Raw genomic sequence first — 22,459 nt, forward strand, 5'->3', positions numbered from 1 at the left:
TTGTAAAGGAATTCCACATGCATTCAGGTTGTTCAGATTTGATTCTTTTTTTTTTTACTACAAAGTCATCACAAGGAAATACAGTGGATATAACTTGGAACTATTTTGATTACTGCCATCTAGAAATTGAAAATAACATTTTTGGAGCCTTCACTACCTCTTCTTTTCTTATCTGTGCAGTTTCAACTAATAAATGCTCACTGTTTTTGTCCTTGCACAACCACATATATATATATATATTTTGTTTTTTTAATATATATATATATATATATATATATATATATATATATATATATTTTTTTTTTTATTTGCTATTTCACTGTGAGGCATATTTCAAGTTGAAACCAGGCAATTTATATTTAATTTAGATAGTTGTCATACACAAATATGATGAAAGGGTAGAAAATTCTTATATTCAAAACAGGACTGAATACAAAACTAGTTCAAGTCAAATAGAAAAAAAACACATTTTTTTTAAAATAAATTCATTTGCCAAAATATCAGTAACTATAAATTTAATTGAATGTAAACAGCTCCTTCCCCTCCAGTCTTCTTTGAAAAATCCAGAAATTTTCTGTTCAGTAAATGGACTGACTGCATTGCATTGTCATTTCATATCTTCGTTTTGCTTAGAATGTAAAAATATTTTTTCAATTCTTTGTCAGGCCAAACAGATTTATTAAAGTATCAAAGCAGCTTCTGGCTTCATGTTAAATTTTTTCTTCCCATTCTTCTTATTCCCTTTCTGTTTCACTTACAGACCTTTCCTCCTAAACTATTGTTGCTATTTCTGTCACCATATGATATCCAATTCTGACAGGATGGTTTATGTCATTCTGCCAGTCCCAAACCTAGAGGGAGGACAAAAAGAAAACTGCTATGGAAATCAAGACAAAGAAGTATATGAGGCTGCAAAAAGGGGTAGCAGAAGATCAGATTTGAAGCCAAAGATGGAATTTAAGGATACTTTACCAGGCAGGGAAACTGCAAATGGTATGATTGACATATACAAGGGGGCAGATGTTAAGACTAAATGAAACAAGATGGACAGGACAAAGAAACAGAAAGCCAGGGAAAATAATCAGGATGAAAAGATAATAAGGCTATATGATAACTTAGGATGAAATTATAATAAGCAAGGAGGAGTTGCATTAATATTAAATAAAATATCAAAATTATTTATTGAGTGGGAACTAAAAAATGAAAGATTGTTAAATAAGGACAGCTTAAATCATATAAAAGGTACTATAATATTAACATATAGAATCAACAAATTACATAGAAGAAAAGTAAAGAACAGTAAAATAATCTAGAAGATGTACGAGGGATGTTCAATAAATTATATACCTACCTATGAAGGAAATGAGATAGAGGCAAAAATCTGGTTTTATTTTTCAATGTGACTCCCCTGAACTTCAATATACTAGTTCCATTTGTTGGCAATGAGGAAATACCAGATAAATAAAATTCTTCGTCCTGTCCACCAAAGAATGCAGTAATAGCAGACTTCAGTTCATTATCATCAGCAAAGTGACGTCCACCTTGCACTGACCTCAGTCATTACCAAATGCTCGTGGAGAATAGTCATAACTGTTCCCTCAGATGAGTCATATTCAGAGCTGTAGTGGAGGGTATACTGTCTGGATTTTTTTTTTTTTTTTTACATAATAGTGTAGTTGCAACTACCTGTCATGACACAGTGGCCAGGGGTTAACAAAGTAATATGAAGGCAAGGTTGCCTGAATACATTAAAAAATCTCACCCCTTTAGATTTTTTTGCTTGGGGATACAGGAATACCTCGCATAGCATGGTTAATTCGTGCAAAAAAAAAAAAAATGCGCAATGCAAACTGCCCTAATCGAGGTGTTATTAGTATGTATTTTAATGTAATGTGTTCCAACAATTTGATTATATAGGTCGAGTTGCAAAAATATATAGGTGTTTGTTTACTATAAATTGATGCACACGAAGTTCTTGCAAAAAAGAAATTAAAATGATAAAAATGAAAAATACTAGTAAGTACAGTACAAATGATTTTTATTGCAGTATGTACATACCAAAAGAATATAAGTGAAGTATGTACTGTATTTTTATTTTGAAAAATAACTGATCAGCTTAGTTTGCACAGTTCTTTTCTTCTTTTTCTCTGCATACATCTGTTTATAACATCGAATGTCATTTTGCAATGCCTGCCTTACTTTCATACCTCATTCTTTTTTATGTAAACCCCAAACACAAGAGGTATTAGAACCTATAGTACTTAGTACCGTGCTTGGGTTGGAGATTGCGAAGGCAAAAGAAGATATTTGTTGATATTGGACTTAAACTTCTGTAGACTGTAATTTTCAGGAAATACGTATTAAGGAAGGTTGTTCCAGAAAACGGCAGTTGAATGAATAAACGAGGAAGATGAAAAGTTGGTTCTGTGAGTTTCAAGTTGGACAGTAAGTGGATGTTGGCTGGTGGCGGCACGTGTTCGGACTGTTTTGAAAGAGAGAGCGGGAATTATAGAAACCAATTCAGAAGAACAGTGCCCATGGAAATATCTGTAGAAGAGGCATGCAGCAGTAACAGTACGTCTATGAGACAGCGAGTGGAGAGACTCTGTTAGAGATGAATCATTAATTAACCTAACTGCCCTCTTCTAAATGGAATCAAGAAGCCTGAGAGAGAGAGAGGTTTTGGGGGCACCGCCCCGGATGTGGGAACAATATTCCATGGTAGGGCAGATATGTGATTTGTAAAGAGTGAACAGCTGTTTGGAAGAAAAGTAATGCCGAGAGCAAAAGAGAAAACCAAGTATTTTAGATGTAGAGGAAGCAAATTTGTAATGTACTTGTGCCAATAGAGATTAGAAGTCAGGGTAATCCCCAAAAGAGATATATCGTCTTGCCTAGAAATTAGAGTGTCACCAAAGATAAGCATAGGAGCAGAAGAATCTTGCCGACCGGGCTAGCCGAGTGGGTAAAGTACCTACCCGGCAACCCAAAGGTCGCGGGTTCGATTCCCGCCTCGGGCTTGGATCAAAGTACTGCAAAAACCTTGGGAGGTGCAATATGGCCACAGAAGCCGATGCGCCAACAACTACCAAATAAAAAAAAAAAAAAAAAAAAAAAGAATCTTTTTGCAATATAAGACAAGACTGAGTTTTAGAAGGATTGAAATCAACTAAGTTGTCTTTGCCCCACTGGAGATCGGCATTTAAGGAACTGGTAGCAGATTTTCAAGAAGTTGAAGCTGATTGAGCAGGACAAGGTTTTTCAAAATGGAAAGCGAAATGCAATGTGCTATCATCGGCAAAACTATGGATAGGATTTCCAGTCAATGGAAGAGGGTCATTAATATACAAGAGGAAAACAGTGGGGGAAAGAACTGAACCTTGGGGACACCGGCATTAGTGGAGAAGTTAGAAGACAGAGAGCCATCTACTATCACCCTCAGTGAGCGAAAATCAGATGATGTATCATACGATGTATATAGACTAAGATGCATTTGGGGCTAAAGGCTCAAGCTGCGAGCAAATTTAGACTATGTATATATTAAGTGCAATAGCATCATTAATACTCAGCCACCTACTCACCGAAGAAGGGCCAAATAGCCCCGAAATGGTGCTGTCTGAGTAGTGAAGTGTTACTTATTCGAAGTAGTGCAATATCATGGCAACTCGTGAAGGTATTCACAATATGAGATATAACTTAAACGATGCCACCTTATAAATATTCTGATTATTCAGAAATGGCTGTGTATTAAATGATGCTATTGCACTTAATATATACATAGTCTAAATTTGCTTGCAGCTTGAGGCTTTAGCCCTAAATGCATCTTAGTTTTTATTTTTGTTAAAAATGCCTTCAATATGTGCTACATACGTGAAAAACAAAGAAACAATGCTGTCTACTATTGCAGTCTTAAATTTCTACTTTTAAACCCTTGAATATGTAAAATGGTATAGTACATTAAATATACTCCTTCAGAAGTTTAACTACTGAGATTTGGGCCTGGAAAATATGGCAGGTGTTCTTTGTTACAGAAGTAGCATACTAAGTCTCCAAATAGAAAATGTTTTTGAAACTGAAAAGCTATAGTACTGCATACAGAATTCATTAAGAAAATAAATTTAACACTGTTTCACTTTTATGTAAAGACCCTGTATAATATTAATTGCTACCATATATGGTTATGCTTTGACAATAACTGCTTAAAGGATTTTATATATATGCAAATTATAAACCCATACTTACTGTATCAAGATCATATGCAAAGTCACCTAATTAAGAAAATAAAATTGAAACAATATAAAAAAAATTATATTTTTCTTATGAGAAATTCAAATAAATTGACATTTTTAAATATAGGGTATTCTAGGAACTTTCCAAAAAGGAAGAGTCAATTTGAATTGAATACAATTACCAAAATATATAAACACAAGGTGTGGCAATAAAGTTCCCAGACTGGTGCTGTTGTGGTCACATTTTAAAGTTAAGCTGTGTTTGAATAAGTGGTTCAAAGATAGACATGAGGATGTTTGTGATGACCCAAGAAGTGAGTGTCCGTCAACCTCTCAAAATAAAGACAGAATTGCAAAAAGATTAAGAAATTGTGGAAAGAGATCATCATTTCACCCTCAGAACAATGGCTGATGAGTTAGATATGAATAAGGAGGCACTTTGTCAAATTCTGCATACGGATTTAGGGAAAAGGAAGGTCAGAGCAAAATTTGTGCAGTACAGCCTCATGGATGAGTAAAAGCAAGGAAAAGTGTCATCATGCAAAGACTTCATTCAAATTTGTCAAGACATTTCTAATTTCCTAGACTGTATTGGCTATTGTCACTGTAGATGGTGTTGGATGTTTCAGAATGACCCAGAGAAGAAGTGTCAGAGCATGCAGTGGACTTCAAAATCATCACCAAGACCAAAAAGTTGTTTATAGAAATCCAGGATCAAGGCTATGCTTATCATGTTTTTTTTTTTTTTTTTTTTGACAAAAAGAGTGTGATTCACAAAGAATTTGTATCTGAAGGAAGGAGAGTGAATGCTGTGTTTTATGTACAGGTAATTCAAAGACTATTGAGGAATTTCCTGGGTGAGGCCACAATTTTGAGAGAAAAGCAGCTGGTTCTTGTTGCACAACAATGTCACCACTCATTCCACACTTGTTGTGAAGACATTTCTGATGAAAACGTGGCATTGTACGGATCAACCATCCATCCTACCTCCTGATCAAGCACCAGCAGAATGACAATCACCTATTCAGCTAACATTAATCAATTTCAATTCCAATGTGAAAACTACCCTCAAAGGAAAGAGATATCACGATGTTGAGGACAAAGTAAAACGTGACTGCTGACTGAACATTATCTCTTTGGATGCCTTCACTAACTCTTTTCAGAAACTTTTAGAATGGAGTAATAAGTGTATTCAATCAGGTGGTGATCACTTTGAATAAAAACAAAATCTTTTTGGGTTCCTTAATTTTTGTGTTATTTTTATTGCACCAACCTGAAAACTTTACTGCCACACCCTGTACATCAATGTGCTTTGTTCCTCTGAATTTGACAGTCTTGGGTAAACATATGAAAACATGCTTTCCAAAACATGTGAAAATATTTTTAATATGTGCACCATTAGCATACAAAATGTTCATTAGTAATCTTGTTGAGAGTTCCATTATTAATCCTTTCCAGAGAGATTCTCAGAGCATGTCAGGACACTGAATGAGTTTCTACTATTTCTGTGACAGAAAAGCTTTGTACAAAAATGCTTTTAAATATTAATTTGTTCTTACTTGACTTGGCTGCCCAATGCTAGAATAAAATTATATCAAAAACCAAATCAAAATTTTAAAAAATAATAATAATAATAAAAAATACAGGAAATATCATTAAAAAATTAAGAAAAAAAAACACTAAGAAATCACAAGGTCATTACTTCATTTTTGATGTAATATTGTCTTCTACATCTATATACATATAAATGTAGAAGACAGAATATTTATGCCAGAATGTTCAATTACCCATGGATGATTGGTCTCTGACAGTGCTGACAGGTTGCTATGAGATCTCTCAGGGAAATACAGGAATTTTTCCAGCAAGGGACAAAGATGTGATTATCCTGTTGTATATGGCAATGGCTAGGTTGCATCACAAGCAGTGTACACAGGTTTGGAAGACTCATTTCAGGAAGGGTGTAGGTCTGTTTGAACAGGTGCAGTGAAGAGCAACAAGACTTGGTAGGGGCACAAAAACAGTACCCATAGGGTACTGTTTTTTGTGACCCTACCTACTCTTGTCTTTTAGATTCCATTTGGAATTAAAAAGACTCTCAATTGAAGTGTTAAGCCTTTAAATGGGTTGAGTATTCTAAATGTCAAAGGCATTCTTAAGTTTTTCTTGGACATCACACAAGGAGGGGTGGGGCATAAATTTAAATTGGAAAAGGATGGTTGCAGGAAAGATGTTTGTAAATTTGCTTTCAGATAAAGAGTAACTGATTGTTGGAATAAACCCCCACCTGGTGTTGTGGAAGTGGCTAGTTTGCATAAATTTAAAGGAAGATTGTAGAAATTATTAAAAGGGAGTGGCAAGTGAAGTGGGTAATTTTTTTTTTTTGATTGATGCTGTATAAGCTTGCTTCTTCGTATAATTTTGTCACTATTAACACTAAGACAAAATCAGGCAATAATTACTAACAGGCATGACCTCCTTTGATTTTAAAATATATTTTCATGTCACCATTTATTATAAATTGTTTGCATAATTACTTAGAAATACTGATAAGAGACAACAGCACTTACTGGAAGATTTCAAGACAATTCATAAATAAAGGAATGCATTAACATGCTTACAAGTTAGGGCAAATGCATCAGATCTGCTCACAGCTAACTACTAAATAGTTATAATATTGGCGTCCTTATGTATATCTCATATTGTGAATACTTTCACAAGTTGCCATGATGGCAACTTGTTCTCACTAAGCAACATGAGGCTTTTGCCCTAAAATGCAACTTAAGAAATGCATTATTTAAAACATACTTGAAAAGACCTCGAAAAACATATATACTTATGTACTGCTCAGAGCCCCCACACAAGAAAAGATATACATATATACACACACAGACATGTGTACTCTTGAAATGGTTAACACTGATTGGTGTTTTTTTTTTTTTTTTTTTTTCCCTTTAAGGATAACTGTTTGCAGTTATTCTTAAAAAAAATTCCCATGGGTTTAGGTTTGTAAAGTACGATGGCCATGACCAACAGTACCAGAACCAATTAGACAAAACTCAGTCATAAAAATTGACCTATGAATAAACATAGTTATTTCTAAACAGCTTTACCCCTGTATTGTAATTTTATCCAGTTCTTTACTAAAAGATCAGTATGACAATTAAACTGAAAAATTGAATTATTCGGGCTTTTGTCAATCAATTTAATCCTGTGATATACTACAGTATACATGGAAAATAATCAGTTTACAAGTAGGACACAAACATACCTGCCAACTTTTATAAATTGGAAAGTGGAATACCATTAATAGAGATTACAAAGAATGCTTTGGAACTACATTCCAGCACCATCTGAATAGCTTTCCTAAATTTATCTTCTAAATTAATAACTATATTTATATAATAAAGCATAATATGCCACAGTGGTTAAATTATGCATGTTGTCATGAAATGAAATAAACTGGAAAGTTTTTTTTTTTTTTTTTTAACTTATATATATTTCGTTTTTTTTTTTTTTTCATTCTGAAAAAAAATACTGAATAATGCAAAATCTTTACATTTCACGACCTGATGGATGGATTTTGGTTTTAATAGTGCCAAAACAACTAAGGCTGACAAAGTTGTAATTTGAAAAAAGAACAAAAACAGTTTACATCACCAAAAAAAGTTATATACACAAAGAAATAAAAGGCAGTATTAAGAGTACAAATAAATTGTCTATTTTATATATATGTATACAGATTAATAATTTGTAAAACTTTAAACTGCTAAGGTTTTACAAATGGCCACTGCCAGATAAAAGCAGTAAAATGTGTATTTATGAAATTAAAAAATGCTGAAGAGATAAAATGGTGTCACATTACTTGCACATAGGAGAGTTATCAGCCCTCAAGAATTGAATGTGTCAGTCCTACGCAGAACAGAAGAAAGAACAGCTACCTCTTCACAATTCCCATGTTTTGATCACATGGCTTAATCTGATATACAGCTAGGCCTCGCATAACGCGAGTTCGATTAATGCGATATTCAGTTAACACTATTTGAAAAATGATACCACTTTTCACTTTACACGATACAAATTTCCAGTTAACGCGATCTTTTTTTTAAATGCGATACGATAGTTGAAAAAGATTTGAATCGCGTGTTAAGCTTACCGCGAGTCGTACGGTCAATAAACAAACGTTTCCTGCTGCCCGCCTCGGTGTGTTCCATCAACTATCGGAAGAAGATGTATTTGTCTCCTGCTAATAAAGTCAATCCAGACTTGCATTTAAAAATTAAAATTTTTAAATGAGCCAGATGAAAATGTTACCGCGAAGGAGATAACGGTAAAAGAATTAGATGAAATCTTTCGTATCGCATCGCATAGAACCTCAAACCAACAGATCTGATATTCTCTGCGATATTTATTTCGCCAGGGCCCAGAGAAGATTGTTGTCGGCTATCGGAAATTGATTGATGAAAAGAGAAAGTCAACACTGTTCAAATATTTCCGCAACAGTCATTTCTTCATTGTGTATTTTATGTCAGAGGTTCCCAAAGTTTCTCGGTTCACGGCGCCTTTAATGTCTCAGTAATTTTTTCAAGGCACACCCAGACCAAAAGAAATACCTAACAGTTTCGTTTAGTAGTTAGGTCCAAACAACTTAATAAGAAATGCTGAAACTGTGAACTACCTCGAGCTAGTAGTTCACGTGGTGTCCAACAGATGTCGAGTATTGCTGTGTTTCCCTCGAAAATTTAAAATATTCCGCGGCGCACAGTTTGGGAACCGCTGTTTTATGCAATAAACAATTTTTCCTATTGGTTATTATATTTGATTAACACGTTTCCGCTTTGCGCGATGTGCTCACGGGACGAATTAATCGCGTTAATCGAGGCGCACCTGTAGTTGTTACCTGGCCATGCTACAAATCTTGCCACTGTGAGTATATCCTATTATGCATTATTTGCAAGTAGTCTGTATAGAGGACTGAGAGGCCAAGATTATTTGTGGGGGTGTGCTAATTTGAATGTGATATCAGCCAAATTGTTTCCACTAATCCCATTGGGACTGGGGGGGGTCTGGCAGAAGCAGATATCAAATAAACCTTCACAGAGGGAGCATAACATCTGTTGAACTTAAGACAGGGTTGAATGAGTAATGTGTCTCACTGCTGATAAAGCCTGTAGTACACAAATAATCAGTGTATATAATAAACCATTGGTACCGGTGAGTTCTTAGTTGATCCAAAGCTAACTGTATAGCATGCAGCGCTATAAAATATATATTACTCAGTATGTATATATATGCGGCATTCAGGGGAAATCTGCTCAGATATAATAGTATTGTCTGAAAAACAGCAGCAGATCCCAAACAAAGTTCTGACTTTGGGCTGTCTGTGTAAACTGGCAAGAAGTCAGAATGTTCAGCTATGTACTGAACAGGGCTGAAAGTAGATGGAAGATGGAGTATCAGCCTTCAACCAGTTATTATGGGAGAAGTAATATGCTGGTATTTAATCATGCCAGGGTGGAATGGGCTGCCTTGGTGTCAGGTAACCTTGCCTGCCATGATGTTTAGATCCCTGAGCAGCTCTTGTATACAAATACTGAATGGACGATTAGCAGTCTGACAAGTGTTAGAGAGATTTTCCCATAGTGACTTAAAAATAGATGTTCACATGGGGTGGTTTGGCAATTCAGCTTAAAAGCATATTTTCATCTGGTTCATTTGCTTCCACATACAGACTTTGGACAAAAATGTTTGAATGCACCAGTTGCAATACGAATAGCCTGATAGCGAACTGGATCAAAAGCCAAGGATCATTTTCAATGGATCAAAGGATGCTATTTTCTAGTAGACAGACAAGACCAATGAAATGATTTTGACTGCACAAGTTATACAGATAGAGTAAAGTGCACTTTACTCTATCTGTATAACTTGAAGAGAGAGAATGATCAAACCTCTCATGCATTTTGTATACAAATGACAAATATATTGAAGAAATGGCAACTTTTTTGTCAAATACGACCCCCAAAATTTTTATCCATGGAATTATTGTAATAGCGTTTTATCCAAGTCTTAATACCGAGTCAGGATGAAGGTTATGCTTGCAACAAAAATATACACAAATCTGAAACCACTGGCCACTGTCCAGGAATTAAGCCAATCAATGGGCTGTTGCAGTTGTCTCTAGATAATCCTCATGTTGCATGAGTGGGAAAATATGCTTAAGTCACTGGCACAGAGGGCACACTCCTTATGGTTGGAGGAATTTGTTCAGTAATGGAGTTTACTTCAAAGCATAACACTTAAAACAGATCCTTGTGGTATTCTCTCTTCTTGGCAAAACAGGTGAGATAGGGGAGTGGATCCTATACATTGGAAAAAACAATGGGTTAAAAAGTTTTTAATAAAACCTGAAAGGTGACCTCTTAGACCAAGGTTATAAAGATTTTTTTTAAAATACCAAATCTCCAAGTTGTATCACACTTTTTCCATATCAAAGATGGCCACCATGTGCTCTCATTTTAGAAAATGTAACCCAAATAGATGGTTTCCGATCTAATTAAGTGGCCCAAAATGAATATGTTCCTTTGGAAGATGTAGTGAATACTGGATAGACTCATTTGATTCTAAGTAACATATAAAATGAGCTTTGACTATTCTCCCCAATATTTTGCACAAACAGCTATTCAGGGCAGTAGGACAACAGTTTGTTGGAAATTTAGATATTCCTGGCAGAGCAAAACAAGAACAGTTGCCTTGTACTAGGTGTCCTGAAACTGCTCCTCAAGGAAGATTCTGTTGTACAGGAAGAGCAGGTGGTCCATGGATCTTGGTGAAAGGTGTTGATCATTTCATAATGGATGTTATCTGGTATGACAGCACTTGCTTTCACAAGGGTTAGAGCTTTTCAGCTCATAATAGTAAATGGCCCAATTATACAGGCCTTTTTATGTAAAGAGCCTGTTTTTCATTTAAGGACCACAAACTCTGGGAAATGGGATGATGTTAACCCCAGGGGTTTAAACCTGGTGAGTATGGGCATGGCACCCAGGGTCCTGAGCTGGATATCATCATTCTTCCCTTTCTTGGTGATTTCCTTCTACTTCTGACTCTCACTCTCTCTCTCTTTAATTTTTTTTTTTTTTTTTTTTTTTTGGCTGGTGCAGCATAAGCCTCAGGCCTCCTTGCACCATATGGCTAATAATAATAATAAGTGTTTCCCCAAAAAGCACATTCATTATATTCCAAGGCTGATGAACAGATGTGATGTGTATTTTCCTCTGGATGGTTTCCCTTACAGTTTGGGCAAATAGTAGTGGAAACTGTAGTCTTCTTGAGAGTGCTCCTTGGAGCTAAAAGAGGACACACAACTAGGGCTTACAATACCAGTCAAAATCTTAATACCGGTATTTCAGTATTTTTAATTTATGAAACCAGGATGCCGGTATTCCAAAAACAAATGTTTTTCTTGATAAATTTTGATGACAGTTAATAAAGTAAGGAAAAAACAAGTACTGTAATTACTTGAATTCAAGTTTTAAATAAAAATTTATTGCAATAATAAATATTCTGAAAAAAAATCCATTAAAAATAAAGTTATTCTAAAAACAAAAAAATACATATTGTTAATGCAAAGTTTAGTTATGTTTAAGCATCTACACTAGCTGTCCGAATAGAGTGAGCTCTTAAGAAACATAAGCATTCAATAGTATGAACGTTTAAAATGGATCTAGGAGAAAGACATTTTATTCAGTGAAGTATAATTTTCACTGTAGTATCTTTACTGAGTCTGGGTGGGGAGAGAGAGAGAGAGAGAGAGAGAGAGAGAGAGAGAGAGAGAGAGAGAGAGAGAGAGAGAGAGAGAGAGAGAGAAAGCAAAGAGCAAGGATAAGGAATAAAGAGAGCAAAGAGTGCAGTTAAGGAGTTCTTAACATATATAAATGCAAGGAAGAGAAGGCCAAATCAGATCGGATGCATATGTAATTGCGTGGGATAGTATTAGATACCCCAACTGATGTTGCAGATGAACTTGACAGTTACTTTGCATCGATATTTACAGAAGAAAAACCTTTCACATCAATGAGAAATTATGGGAGTGAAGTTGAAAAAAAATGTAATTAATGATTTTGAAATTTCACATGTTGATTTAATGAGAAAACTTTTGTGCCCACAGGCGAGTAAGGCTCCTGTGGTTGATGGCATATACCCTATAATCTTAAAGGAGGTGGCAAGTGAGTGCACTAAACCATTAAGGCTAGTTATGAGGGCATCACTGGACAGGAGAGATTCCGTTGGATTGGTGTAAATTGGCACATAAAGGCAGTTCTAGGAGTGTAACAGGAAATTACTGACCAGCCAGTCTAACTTCAGTAGTAGGGAAAATCATGGAGGCAATGATCAATACAGTGAACCCTACAGGACTCTAGTTCCTGTTCTGATGAAAACCAGGTCACAACTTCTGGCAATAAAAGTGTAATTGCATGTGTTTATTTTCATTTCTGATTCTAAATCAGATGCATAATTTTCATGTTATTTTTTTCCCAAATCAAGAGGCTAGCCACTTTTGGCATACATACTGCTCTATAGTACAGTCAGTCCTCGTATAACACGTGTTTACATTACACGAATTCAATCATACATGATTTATAAATAAGGGAACGATATCTTATATAACACGAACCGAATTTACTTATGCACGATTCGCCTTTGTGTTTACAAGAAATGGCAGTTGAACGCAGAATCACCCCAACCGAACGCAACATTATAGGAATGAAGAGAAGATTCTGAAAATGTATTTATGTTTTTTATATCAGTGAAGGGGAAACACATTTCACCATAATAACGTAAAAACCAACACAATTCCAGCAATTGGTATAATCGCAAATGCAATTAGATCAACTTTACTACCAGTTTATAACAGATTCCACTAGCAGAAACACAACTGGAAATTGTTTTTATTGTTTTATGGTAGTAACCCCTAGAAATGTGCTTTAGTAAAATGTGAGGTGTTAATCTCTGCCTTTACGGTGTTGTTTATTCAGTTGCTACACGCGCGCAGCTTTGTTTATGTGTATCAAGCATGCCTCCTCGTTTTGTAATTTTGCTTTATTCCCTAAAAATGGGTAAAATACTTAAAAGGTGTGAAAAGGAAGCATCCTGGTGAAGACACTACAGATTCAGAGAGAAAAAAGAAAAGCAATATTGATAAACAGAGGCGGACTGGATCAAAAATTCTTACCCAGAAAAATCTATAGTGGCCTCATACTATGGTTTATGGCCAAAATCATACTGGCCTCCGGCCCACCGGGGTTTCCCCGTTAAGGCTTATGGCCAGTCCGCCTCTGTCGATAGAGAAAAAATATGAAATTGTGAAACGCTTTGAGCGAAATGAAAGACCATGTGATATTGCACTTGCTACAGACCTAAATGAGGCAACGCCGAGAATCAGAAAGAATGCAGAGAAAATAAAAACAACTTTCATAGCAGGACCAACTCAAAGTGTAATTAAAATCCATTAGTTAAGCCACAAGAATTGGAAGAGATTGAACGCTCTCATCTGTTTGGATAGAAAATCAAACAAAAAACAAGTTTGCTTGCGATAGAAGCAAAAGCATTAGCAATATTTTATTACGTAATAGTCGTAATAAAATACGTAAGAATTTTATTACGATTATTTATTGTGTTTGGTAATGCTTTGGTTACAAATGTGTGTTCAATCTTGGGTGGTTGGCACCTAACCCTATTTTTCCCATAGGGCCTGTTGTTCATATTGCATGATTTTGCATTGCACGAGGGTTTCTAGGAACACAACTATCGTGCTATACGAGGACTGACTGTACAGGCAGTTACCACTTGAAGAGTTCCCAGGTTTAAGAGTTTTTTTTTTTTTTTTCAAGTATCAACAAAATCGAAAATATGAACATTAATTGCAATAAATAAATGCTAAACATTCATAAATACGGCATCTCAAGCCATGCGCGTATTGTAGCTATACAATACTACAGTAGTATTGTATATGTGTATGTGTATGTTCCCTGTTTATGACAGCCCTAGCCATATGCCTATCTCCACCTAATGTCTCTGTGAGGAAATAATCCCTGTTCAATGGGCCTGACATAGTATTAACACATACTACAATACTGCAGTATGTGTTATCCATGTCAGGCCATTTTGCCACCAGGGAGCAGCTGTCCCTGGACCTCCTGGACAGCCAATTCCCAGCGCACGTTTGACGTCATGTAAAGCCAGGCCTGTTCCAATAGTCTGTGCTATAGCACGGCGGATGTGCCATACCTTGGCCTGCTCTTCTTGTAATGGTTCCTGTCTACTGAAACCGCTTCCATAGTGCTGAGACAACACTGCGTGACACATTAAGCCAACATGCCACCTCACCTTGCGACTGTCCGGCTTCAACAGCTTGCCATCTCAAAGAATCATCTAAATAACAATGACTTGCCATCCTGAGTACTGGAGATGTGACTATTCCACGAACAAGCCAAAAAAATGGGAATGATGTGATGAGTCTGTAACCAGTGTTTTTATGGGCATGAATAATTTGCATGTGTGGCTCTGTAAGGTTTTTTTTTTTTTTTTTTTTTATTTAGGAGCATTAGCAACTAAGGCCATATTGCTCAGGGGATATGTGGTGGTCATTCCCTGACCTTTGCGCATCCTCCGTATTTGGTGGTCACGGGCTCGAACCCCGGTCTAATCAAGAAGCGTGTGCTACGCACTGCTGCTCCTGCCCACCTGGCTACGGAGGGGCCGTCTGTAAGGTTTTAGATTAATTTCTATTGGATACTCGGAATTTGCATGCCAGGATGCCTATTATATCAAATATTTGCCTTAAGTGACACTGTTCATAATGAAAAACATTTTGTTCTATTAATTTTGTCAAGCAGTGTAGTTCCCTTTACATATCAATTCGATTAAATTCATGGAAAATTGAAAAACCACATAAAAAAATTAAACTGATTTCACCAATGTCATAGAGAAAGAAAATTTTAACAACAACACTATCATAGTAAATTTGGATGTAGAGGATACATTCATGAAGATTCCGGTGAGAGAAGCACCAGAAAGAGTAAAAGCCACAACAACGGGATGGGAAGTTACAATTCTGCAAATGAATACTGTCTAATTCAATGATAATTAAATTAGAACTGGCTTTGGAAGCTGGGTACTTCAAATTTGAAGGAAAAATTTAAATACAGACTAAGTATGAGGAACCCTCTCTCATCACTTATGGCAGACATTGTTACGAACAATTTGGGTTGGGGAAGGGAGGCAGAGAGAACTGATTCTCTTGTTGCTTTAAAATCATTGATATGGAAATATGCAGATGATAATTTTTTGATATGGGAACACTGGGAGAGTGACCTAGTTAAAACCAGAGCCGTGCTGAGGGTGAGGTGAACGAGGCTCTTGCCTCAGGTTAAAAGCTGAAAGGGGTGCCAAAAGAAGATTAAATAATTGCCAATGTTTTCTATTTTATGTTTTGATTATTCCGATCCGTTTGTCATCTTGTTTTAGCAAGGCAAAAATCTTTGTTGCACCACTGTACAGATACCGAGCTCTGTGCACCAGCACTATCTGGGGCAGTGCTATTTTTGAAATGAATGATGCATAAATAAATCTGTTGTATATTTATAATAAAATACTGCTTATGAGAATAAAAATCACTTTAAACAGTTTTTATTTAATTTTTTTGTCATTCTTTTATTTTTATTAAAATATGTACCAGAAATATTTTGAATAAGTCAGTTTTTTTTCAATCATTTTTTTCTTTTAATATTTTAGGGGAGGGTGCAATTTGTCATTCTTGCCTCAGGTACTAAAATGGCTCAGCACAGTCCTGGTTAAAACAATTTCATAATATAATTATTTTTTGTAACATGGTGCAACACACTAATGGACACCATGTGTGTGGCACAAGCAACATAAGCCCATGGACCATTATGCATGATGCCCATTATCCAGGCAGCTGGCAGCTGTTGCTTAATATGGGTCATGTTTTGCTGGCAAGAACCAGGATCTCCAGTGGGGGGGGGGGGGGCAATGTTCCACTAGCAGTTCTTAGGAGACCATGTAAATCTCCATAATTCATATTTTTCCCAAACTAAAAGAGGACCTTTCAAGATGATAATGCACCATGTCATCAGGCTGACGTTATGCTTGAGTAGTTCAAGGAACGCAGTGAAGATACCACCTATCCTGATTGGCCTCCAAATTCACATGACCTAAGTCCAACTGAACACCTGTGGGATGTTTGGGAATGGGAAGTGATGCATATGGACATGCAACTGTCATGTGTTCTGACACTGTGGAAAACCTTGCAGGCAGCATGGTTGCAGATTCCTATGGATATCTTCAGACATTCAGTGGAATCAATGCCTAGGCAAACAGTGGCTGTTATCTATGAAAACTGTTATCCACCTACCTAACATGGCCCAACACCATATTAGGTAAGTGGTCACAATTCGGTGATCACTGTGTTGTGTGTGTGGGTGTGTATTTTTCTTTTGTTGTAACGGCAGAATGAATAAGAAATATTTACCAATATGTAGTACTGTACAATTTTTGTATTAAGAAAAACTGCTTAAGTTGACTTTTGTCAATGGGCTTTGTCACTTATCTTCAGTGAATATTATTTTTGTGAAAAATAACTCAAAAGAAAAAATATTTAATAGAAAATTGGCCATTCTCAGAAAAACTTGAAGTTTGATAATGAAATGAATTTCCTGTAAAATTCATTATCTACATCTATAAACCCGCAAGTTCTGTAATCGTATTAACGTCAATGGTAATGCAAAAATTTCAGATAGCTCTATTGTATCCAGATATTTCTTCAAATCTGATGCATTTCAGCTAATGTTCAACTCTTCTGTATATCTTTTAAAGACCTTTATTCCTAATGAAACAGAAAGTTTTTTCCCCAACATATTTAAATGTTCTGCATATATGCCAAAAAAAAAAAAAAAAAAAAAAAAAAAAAAAAAAGCAAAGATGCAAAAATCCAATTAGAATCAGACAATTCCAAACTAAATGCTGATTATCTACAGCTGAATAACTTGACTGGATTTCAACCATGCAGTTACAAAAAAAAAAAAAAACCATCAAAATGTTTCTCTTACTTAATCAATCACTTTTGAAAAGCGTGCATCTCGATACATTAAATGAATTGCATCCAAATGTTTCTAAAAATTACAGTGATAAAGTTTTTACCTCATTCAATCTCAAAGATTGAATGATGCAAAAATTTTGTGTTATAACATTTATAACTGAATTCCTTACACTCTGAACTTTAACTTATTTCCTACCACAATTACTTATTATACTGAATGGGCAGAAATCATGGAATACCTACCTAGTAAAGGGAAGGCCCGCCTTTCGCCCGGATAAGGGCAGTCACACAGTGAGGCATTGAGTCCACTATTTCACAAAACTGTTCCACAGGTATTTCCGTCTATGCCTGCTGTCCATAATTCCGTCGGATTTCTGGGTGGAGGATCCACAGCTCAAACAGACCTTTCTACAGCATCCCAAAGATTGTCCATAGGGTTCACATATGGTGAACAGGTAGGCCATTCCATGATGGTAAAATCTGTGAAATGCTCTTTGAACCATGTTCAAGTTACCATGGCTCTATGGGGAGGCACATTGTTCTGCTGGAAGAGTCCATTGCCCTGTAGGTGCATGATGACCATGAATGGATGCAAATGGACAACCTGGACCATTCAGAGATGCATCTAGACATATCAGAGGTCCCGACATGAGCCAGTTGAACACTCCCCTAACCATTCACCTGCCTGAACAGTTCCTTGTTGACATGACAGATGCATAGCTTCGTGCAGTTCCCCCCATCCGCTCGAAATAATTGGAAACAGGACTCATCGGACCATGAGACCCGTCTCTAATCATCCAAGATCCAGTGTCAGTATTCTTTCGCCCAGTTGAGACGTAGAGTCCTCTGTCGTGGTGTTAGCAATGGGACTCTGGTGGGTCGGCGGCTTCCATAATTTATTGTGGCTAATGATCGCCTGATGGTCTTGGTGGAGATGTTTCTGGCACCTCCCTCGTTGATTTGGGCCACTGTTGCTCTTTGGTTGACTGAAACAATGTGAGACAGACTTCAAAGGTCATGTTCATCCACCACCTTTCTCCGCCTACAGCACTGTCCACGATGAGATGTATTCAGGAAATGGTGTAATCCCAATACACTCTTGATACCGTCGAACGGGGATAGTGCAATTTCTATATCACGATAGAGTGACTCATGCATCAGGCACCCACATTATCCCTCTTTCAAAGTCTGTTAACTCTCAACGTTTATCCATACTGACAACGAATTACTGTCTACGTGAATGCAGTGATGCATATACCTATATATCTATCAAGGCGGTGGGTTCGTCAACTAGCGAGAGGGGTGACAGCATCGCATTGCCCAGGAACCAGGTATCCCATGAATTCTGTCCTTTCAGTGTACTTCTGTACTATCTGTGCAGAGTCCAGACTTTATTAGTCCAGATTTTCTGAGCAACCATGTGATGAAGTGCCAGGGGATTCCACAGACTGTTGAAAATCTGCACTGCAGGATATTCAAGTCTGCTCAATCATATGCCAACAATGAAAATTTTTATTACAAAAAAGAAAATAATAATAAATAATACTCATATACAGATACATACCTACGTGAAGGATACCATCGTACATTCCTTTTTGCACTTCCTCTTGAAGTCTAGGTATGGACTGGCCATTAATATTTCCCAAGTCACCAAACACAGCAAATCTTGGGCTCCAATAACTGCCATTTTTCATTGTTGTAAACCAGTACAAAGCACTCCATCCATCAATACTTCCACAATGGTAATCTTAAAGAAATCAAATGACTAATTTTTATTCAAAAATTTAATTTTATACCACTCAGAGGGAAAGATTATTATCAGTTATATTAGGCAATAAATATTTTAGGAAATTTCTAGCTTTAAAAATTCTAAATGAAATATTTTGAACATTTTTTTTCTCTTCTTCCCCACTTAATACATGCACTTATCGTATGATAGTCATCTAGCATGAAATCTGCTAGGTACATTCTTTCTCACTGGCTTTCAGCTCTTCATGAGGCATTCTCCAATACAAACTAAAAAAGGAATGGAAGGAAATCTTTTTCACAAGTTTTGGTTGCCTTATAAACGAAACAACTGTCCAGTTCTCAAGGTTAGGGGCAAGAGCATTATCTTCCCCATTAGCAGAATGAACCTATCACTCTAAAGAGTGAGAGGTTAAATTATTAAACCCTCATGATATCACAGCTCTCTGGCCTCCAGTCTTCTATTCCTTGTTTCCAATACAGGTGACCCCCGCTTAACGGTGATAATGCGTTCCGGAAAAACAGAGCGCTAAGTGAATCCGAGCGCCGCATTCCCATAAGGTAACATATGTATTTGTGAGTTGTGGTCAGTGCCATAGGATATTTCCTAATCAATAATAAACGGTAGTGAAAAGATGCCCAAATGTCGGTCAAAATATTTAATATTCAAATATTTGTACATATAAAATATTCTGCATTACATACTTATATAATTATGTGGAAACTACTTGCATATCAAAATTAAACTTAAAATTCCAATTAAAATCATGAATTTAACTGATCTAAATTGATTTAATTTAATTATGAAAAATGTGTCGATTTTGGATTGAACTTTGGCCTTCTTCCAAATAAACTAAAAGGGGTATTAATTTTAAATCCCCCGCAGTTTAATTACCACCCAACAATAAAGTCATCCGATCCTTCGCCGCTTTGAAACCTGGCATATTTTTTTCTTCTTTCAATATGAAACTTCTTTTAGGCATTCGTTTCCACAAAAGTCCTGCTTCATCTATGTTAAAAACTTGTTGAGAAGTATAACACATAATACCCCTCTTTAATAATTTTAACAAGTTCTTTTTTGAAAGTTTCGGCTCCTTCTGCACTTGCGGCTTCTCCCTGGATTTTAAATCTATTCAACCAGCCCTTACTAGTTTCAAATGGTTCCACATTTTTTTTTTAATGAAATTAATGCAGTTACATTTTCGAAGAGTTAATAATCGCCAATAAGAATGAAAAAGCAACAAAGACTATAAATGTAAGAAAAATACTACTGAATTCGAAAATTAAATTAGACGTTTTGAAGCGAATCGATCCGGTCAAAGACAAGCTGATGTGTGCCATAATTTAGGACTTTAGGACAAGTTTAATTATGATACAATGTTCAAGTAAACTGTCCGTTACGCACGATGTCTAATACTGTACTGAGTGATGACTAGAATTCGGATAAATGCATATAACGCAAATATTATTACAAGCAATATACGTGATCATTTTTTAAAATGTTGATCTTGGAACTACATAACAAGTCACTGTACTGCAATTAAATTAGCATGCAAGAGAATTTCACTGAGCGTGGGAATATTTCTCAAGTCGGCGTGGGAAATGTTTTAACCGTATTTTTATATTCATTTTCAAGCTATGGACTCCATCAAATGAAACGATTTCGTTAAATATGCCAAAAATGCAATCTGTAAAAGAGCGTTATAGTGATCTGTGATACCGTTATAGTCAGATACAGGTTATAATACTGTATAAGAACAGCATTATAGCGAATCAGCGTAAAGCGAACTGCGTTATAACAGGGGCCTGCTGTAGTACTAAATCTTCAAAGAAACTGATGTTTGTTTGTTATTTGATTTTTAGGAGCATTAGCAACTAAGGCCATATTGCTCCGGGGATACTCGGTGGTGATTCCCTGACCTTTCCGCATCCTCTGTATTTGGTGGTCACGGGCTCAAACCTCGATCTAATCAAGAAGTGTGTGCTACGCACTGCTGCTCCTGCACACTTGGCTACGGAGGCACCCAAAGAAACTGAAGTGCATGAATTATTACAATACCAAGAACACTAATAAATTAATGTTAACTTTTTAAATTTTTCTAACCTATCTAAGGACCACTTATAGTGATATTAACCTTCTAGATCAAAACAAAGAAAAAAAAAAACTAAATCATTGCTCCAGGCACTCTGATTTACAGAATTTTCCTCAGGTTTGCTGGGATAAGTGGCAAGAAATAGTTGAAAAGAGGGAACTTTTAAACTTATTCTCATGCTATATTTAATAATACGATTTTAAAAAGTTAATTACAAACAGTTCTGTTAGGAAAAAAAATCCCCTGGTTGCCTTAGGTCAAATTTCACATGAGTGTAATTTAATGCTAAATTACCAAAATGCTATGGAAAATTAACATAGGGGTGGTAGAGCAGCATCCTTTTTTACTCTAACACTGAGCACATTGACAGTAGCAAAACATATCACCAGGTCCACCACCATGATGGAGAGGGGGGTTTTGGTTTAGAGTGGTTGCTAAAGACAACATTGGGTCCATTTGTGAATCTCAAGGGGGCAGGGACCAGAATTTGCCATTTCATTACTCACACAAAGTTTTTTTTTTTTTTTTTTTTTTTTTATGGCTATACTTCTCCAATTAAAAAATAATGACATGGACTAATGGAGGAAAGACCATATATGGGATAACAAGTCATACAAATGTTCTGTTATCAATAACCAAGGTACATGCTCAATTGCTAATAAAATAGGATAATAAATTATCCAGAGCAATCAGAAATTAAATTAATTTACAATAATATTTTTGATAGATATAATTTAGTTATCATGTATCTCCAATTTTTTTTTTTTAAATATCGGTTCTTAGAAACAGCAGAAAGAAAAAAATTGGTGGGGGGGGCGCGCTTGATAACTGCAATACAATAAGAATTCAATGACATCAAATCCTTGTATGTAGGTAAAATCCTACAAGGGGAATATTGCCATTCTCAGCCTGATGAATTTTAATATTAATGAACTTACTAATTGGCCACTTTATTAAGTCCTTGAGGTTGTCACAGACATTCTCTCAGATATGCCAGACAAGCTATATTTCCTACCTGGGAGTCTAAAACACTGATGGAACTGATATTCGGGTGACACTCAAGTCAAGTGGACTTAATTTTGGCGAAGTCCGGACGGTCTGGGACAGCCAAATCCTCTGCTTGCACCTTCACGATGGTGGGACTGTTAGTAATCCTGGGTATAACCTCCATGCACAAGTACATGGTGGGTGACCACCCAGGTGTGAACCAACATAAGCAGGGGTCGAAGTGTGGCGCCCACACCACATGGAGGAACACCACCCCTCTATGTTACCAG

At 36.2% G+C, this 22,459-nt stretch overlaps 1 protein-coding gene across 1 annotated transcript in view; it reads right to left on the bottom strand.

Annotated features, from left to right (window-relative positions):
• LOC150084729 (acid phosphatase type 7) overlaps positions 1 to 22,459 on the bottom strand; it is a 214,069-nt gene that overhangs the window by 157,958 nt on the left and 33,652 nt on the right. The window contains exons 3-4 of the mRNA XM_090375467.1: positions 18,908 to 19,090; positions 4,243 to 4,268 (exon numbers count right to left, since the gene is read on the bottom strand). Of these exons, the coding sequence (XP_090231593.1) occupies positions 4,243 to 4,268; positions 18,908 to 19,090 (209 nt within the window). The remainder of the gene's footprint in view (positions 1 to 4,242; positions 4,269 to 18,907; positions 19,091 to 22,459) is intronic.

This window comes from Mastigoproctus giganteus, chromosome 6 (assembly GCF_048544385.1).
Source record: "Mastigoproctus giganteus isolate SK-2022 chromosome 6, ASM4854438v1, whole genome shotgun sequence".
NCBI lineage: Eukaryota > Metazoa > Arthropoda > Arachnida > Uropygi > Thelyphonidae > Mastigoproctus > Mastigoproctus giganteus.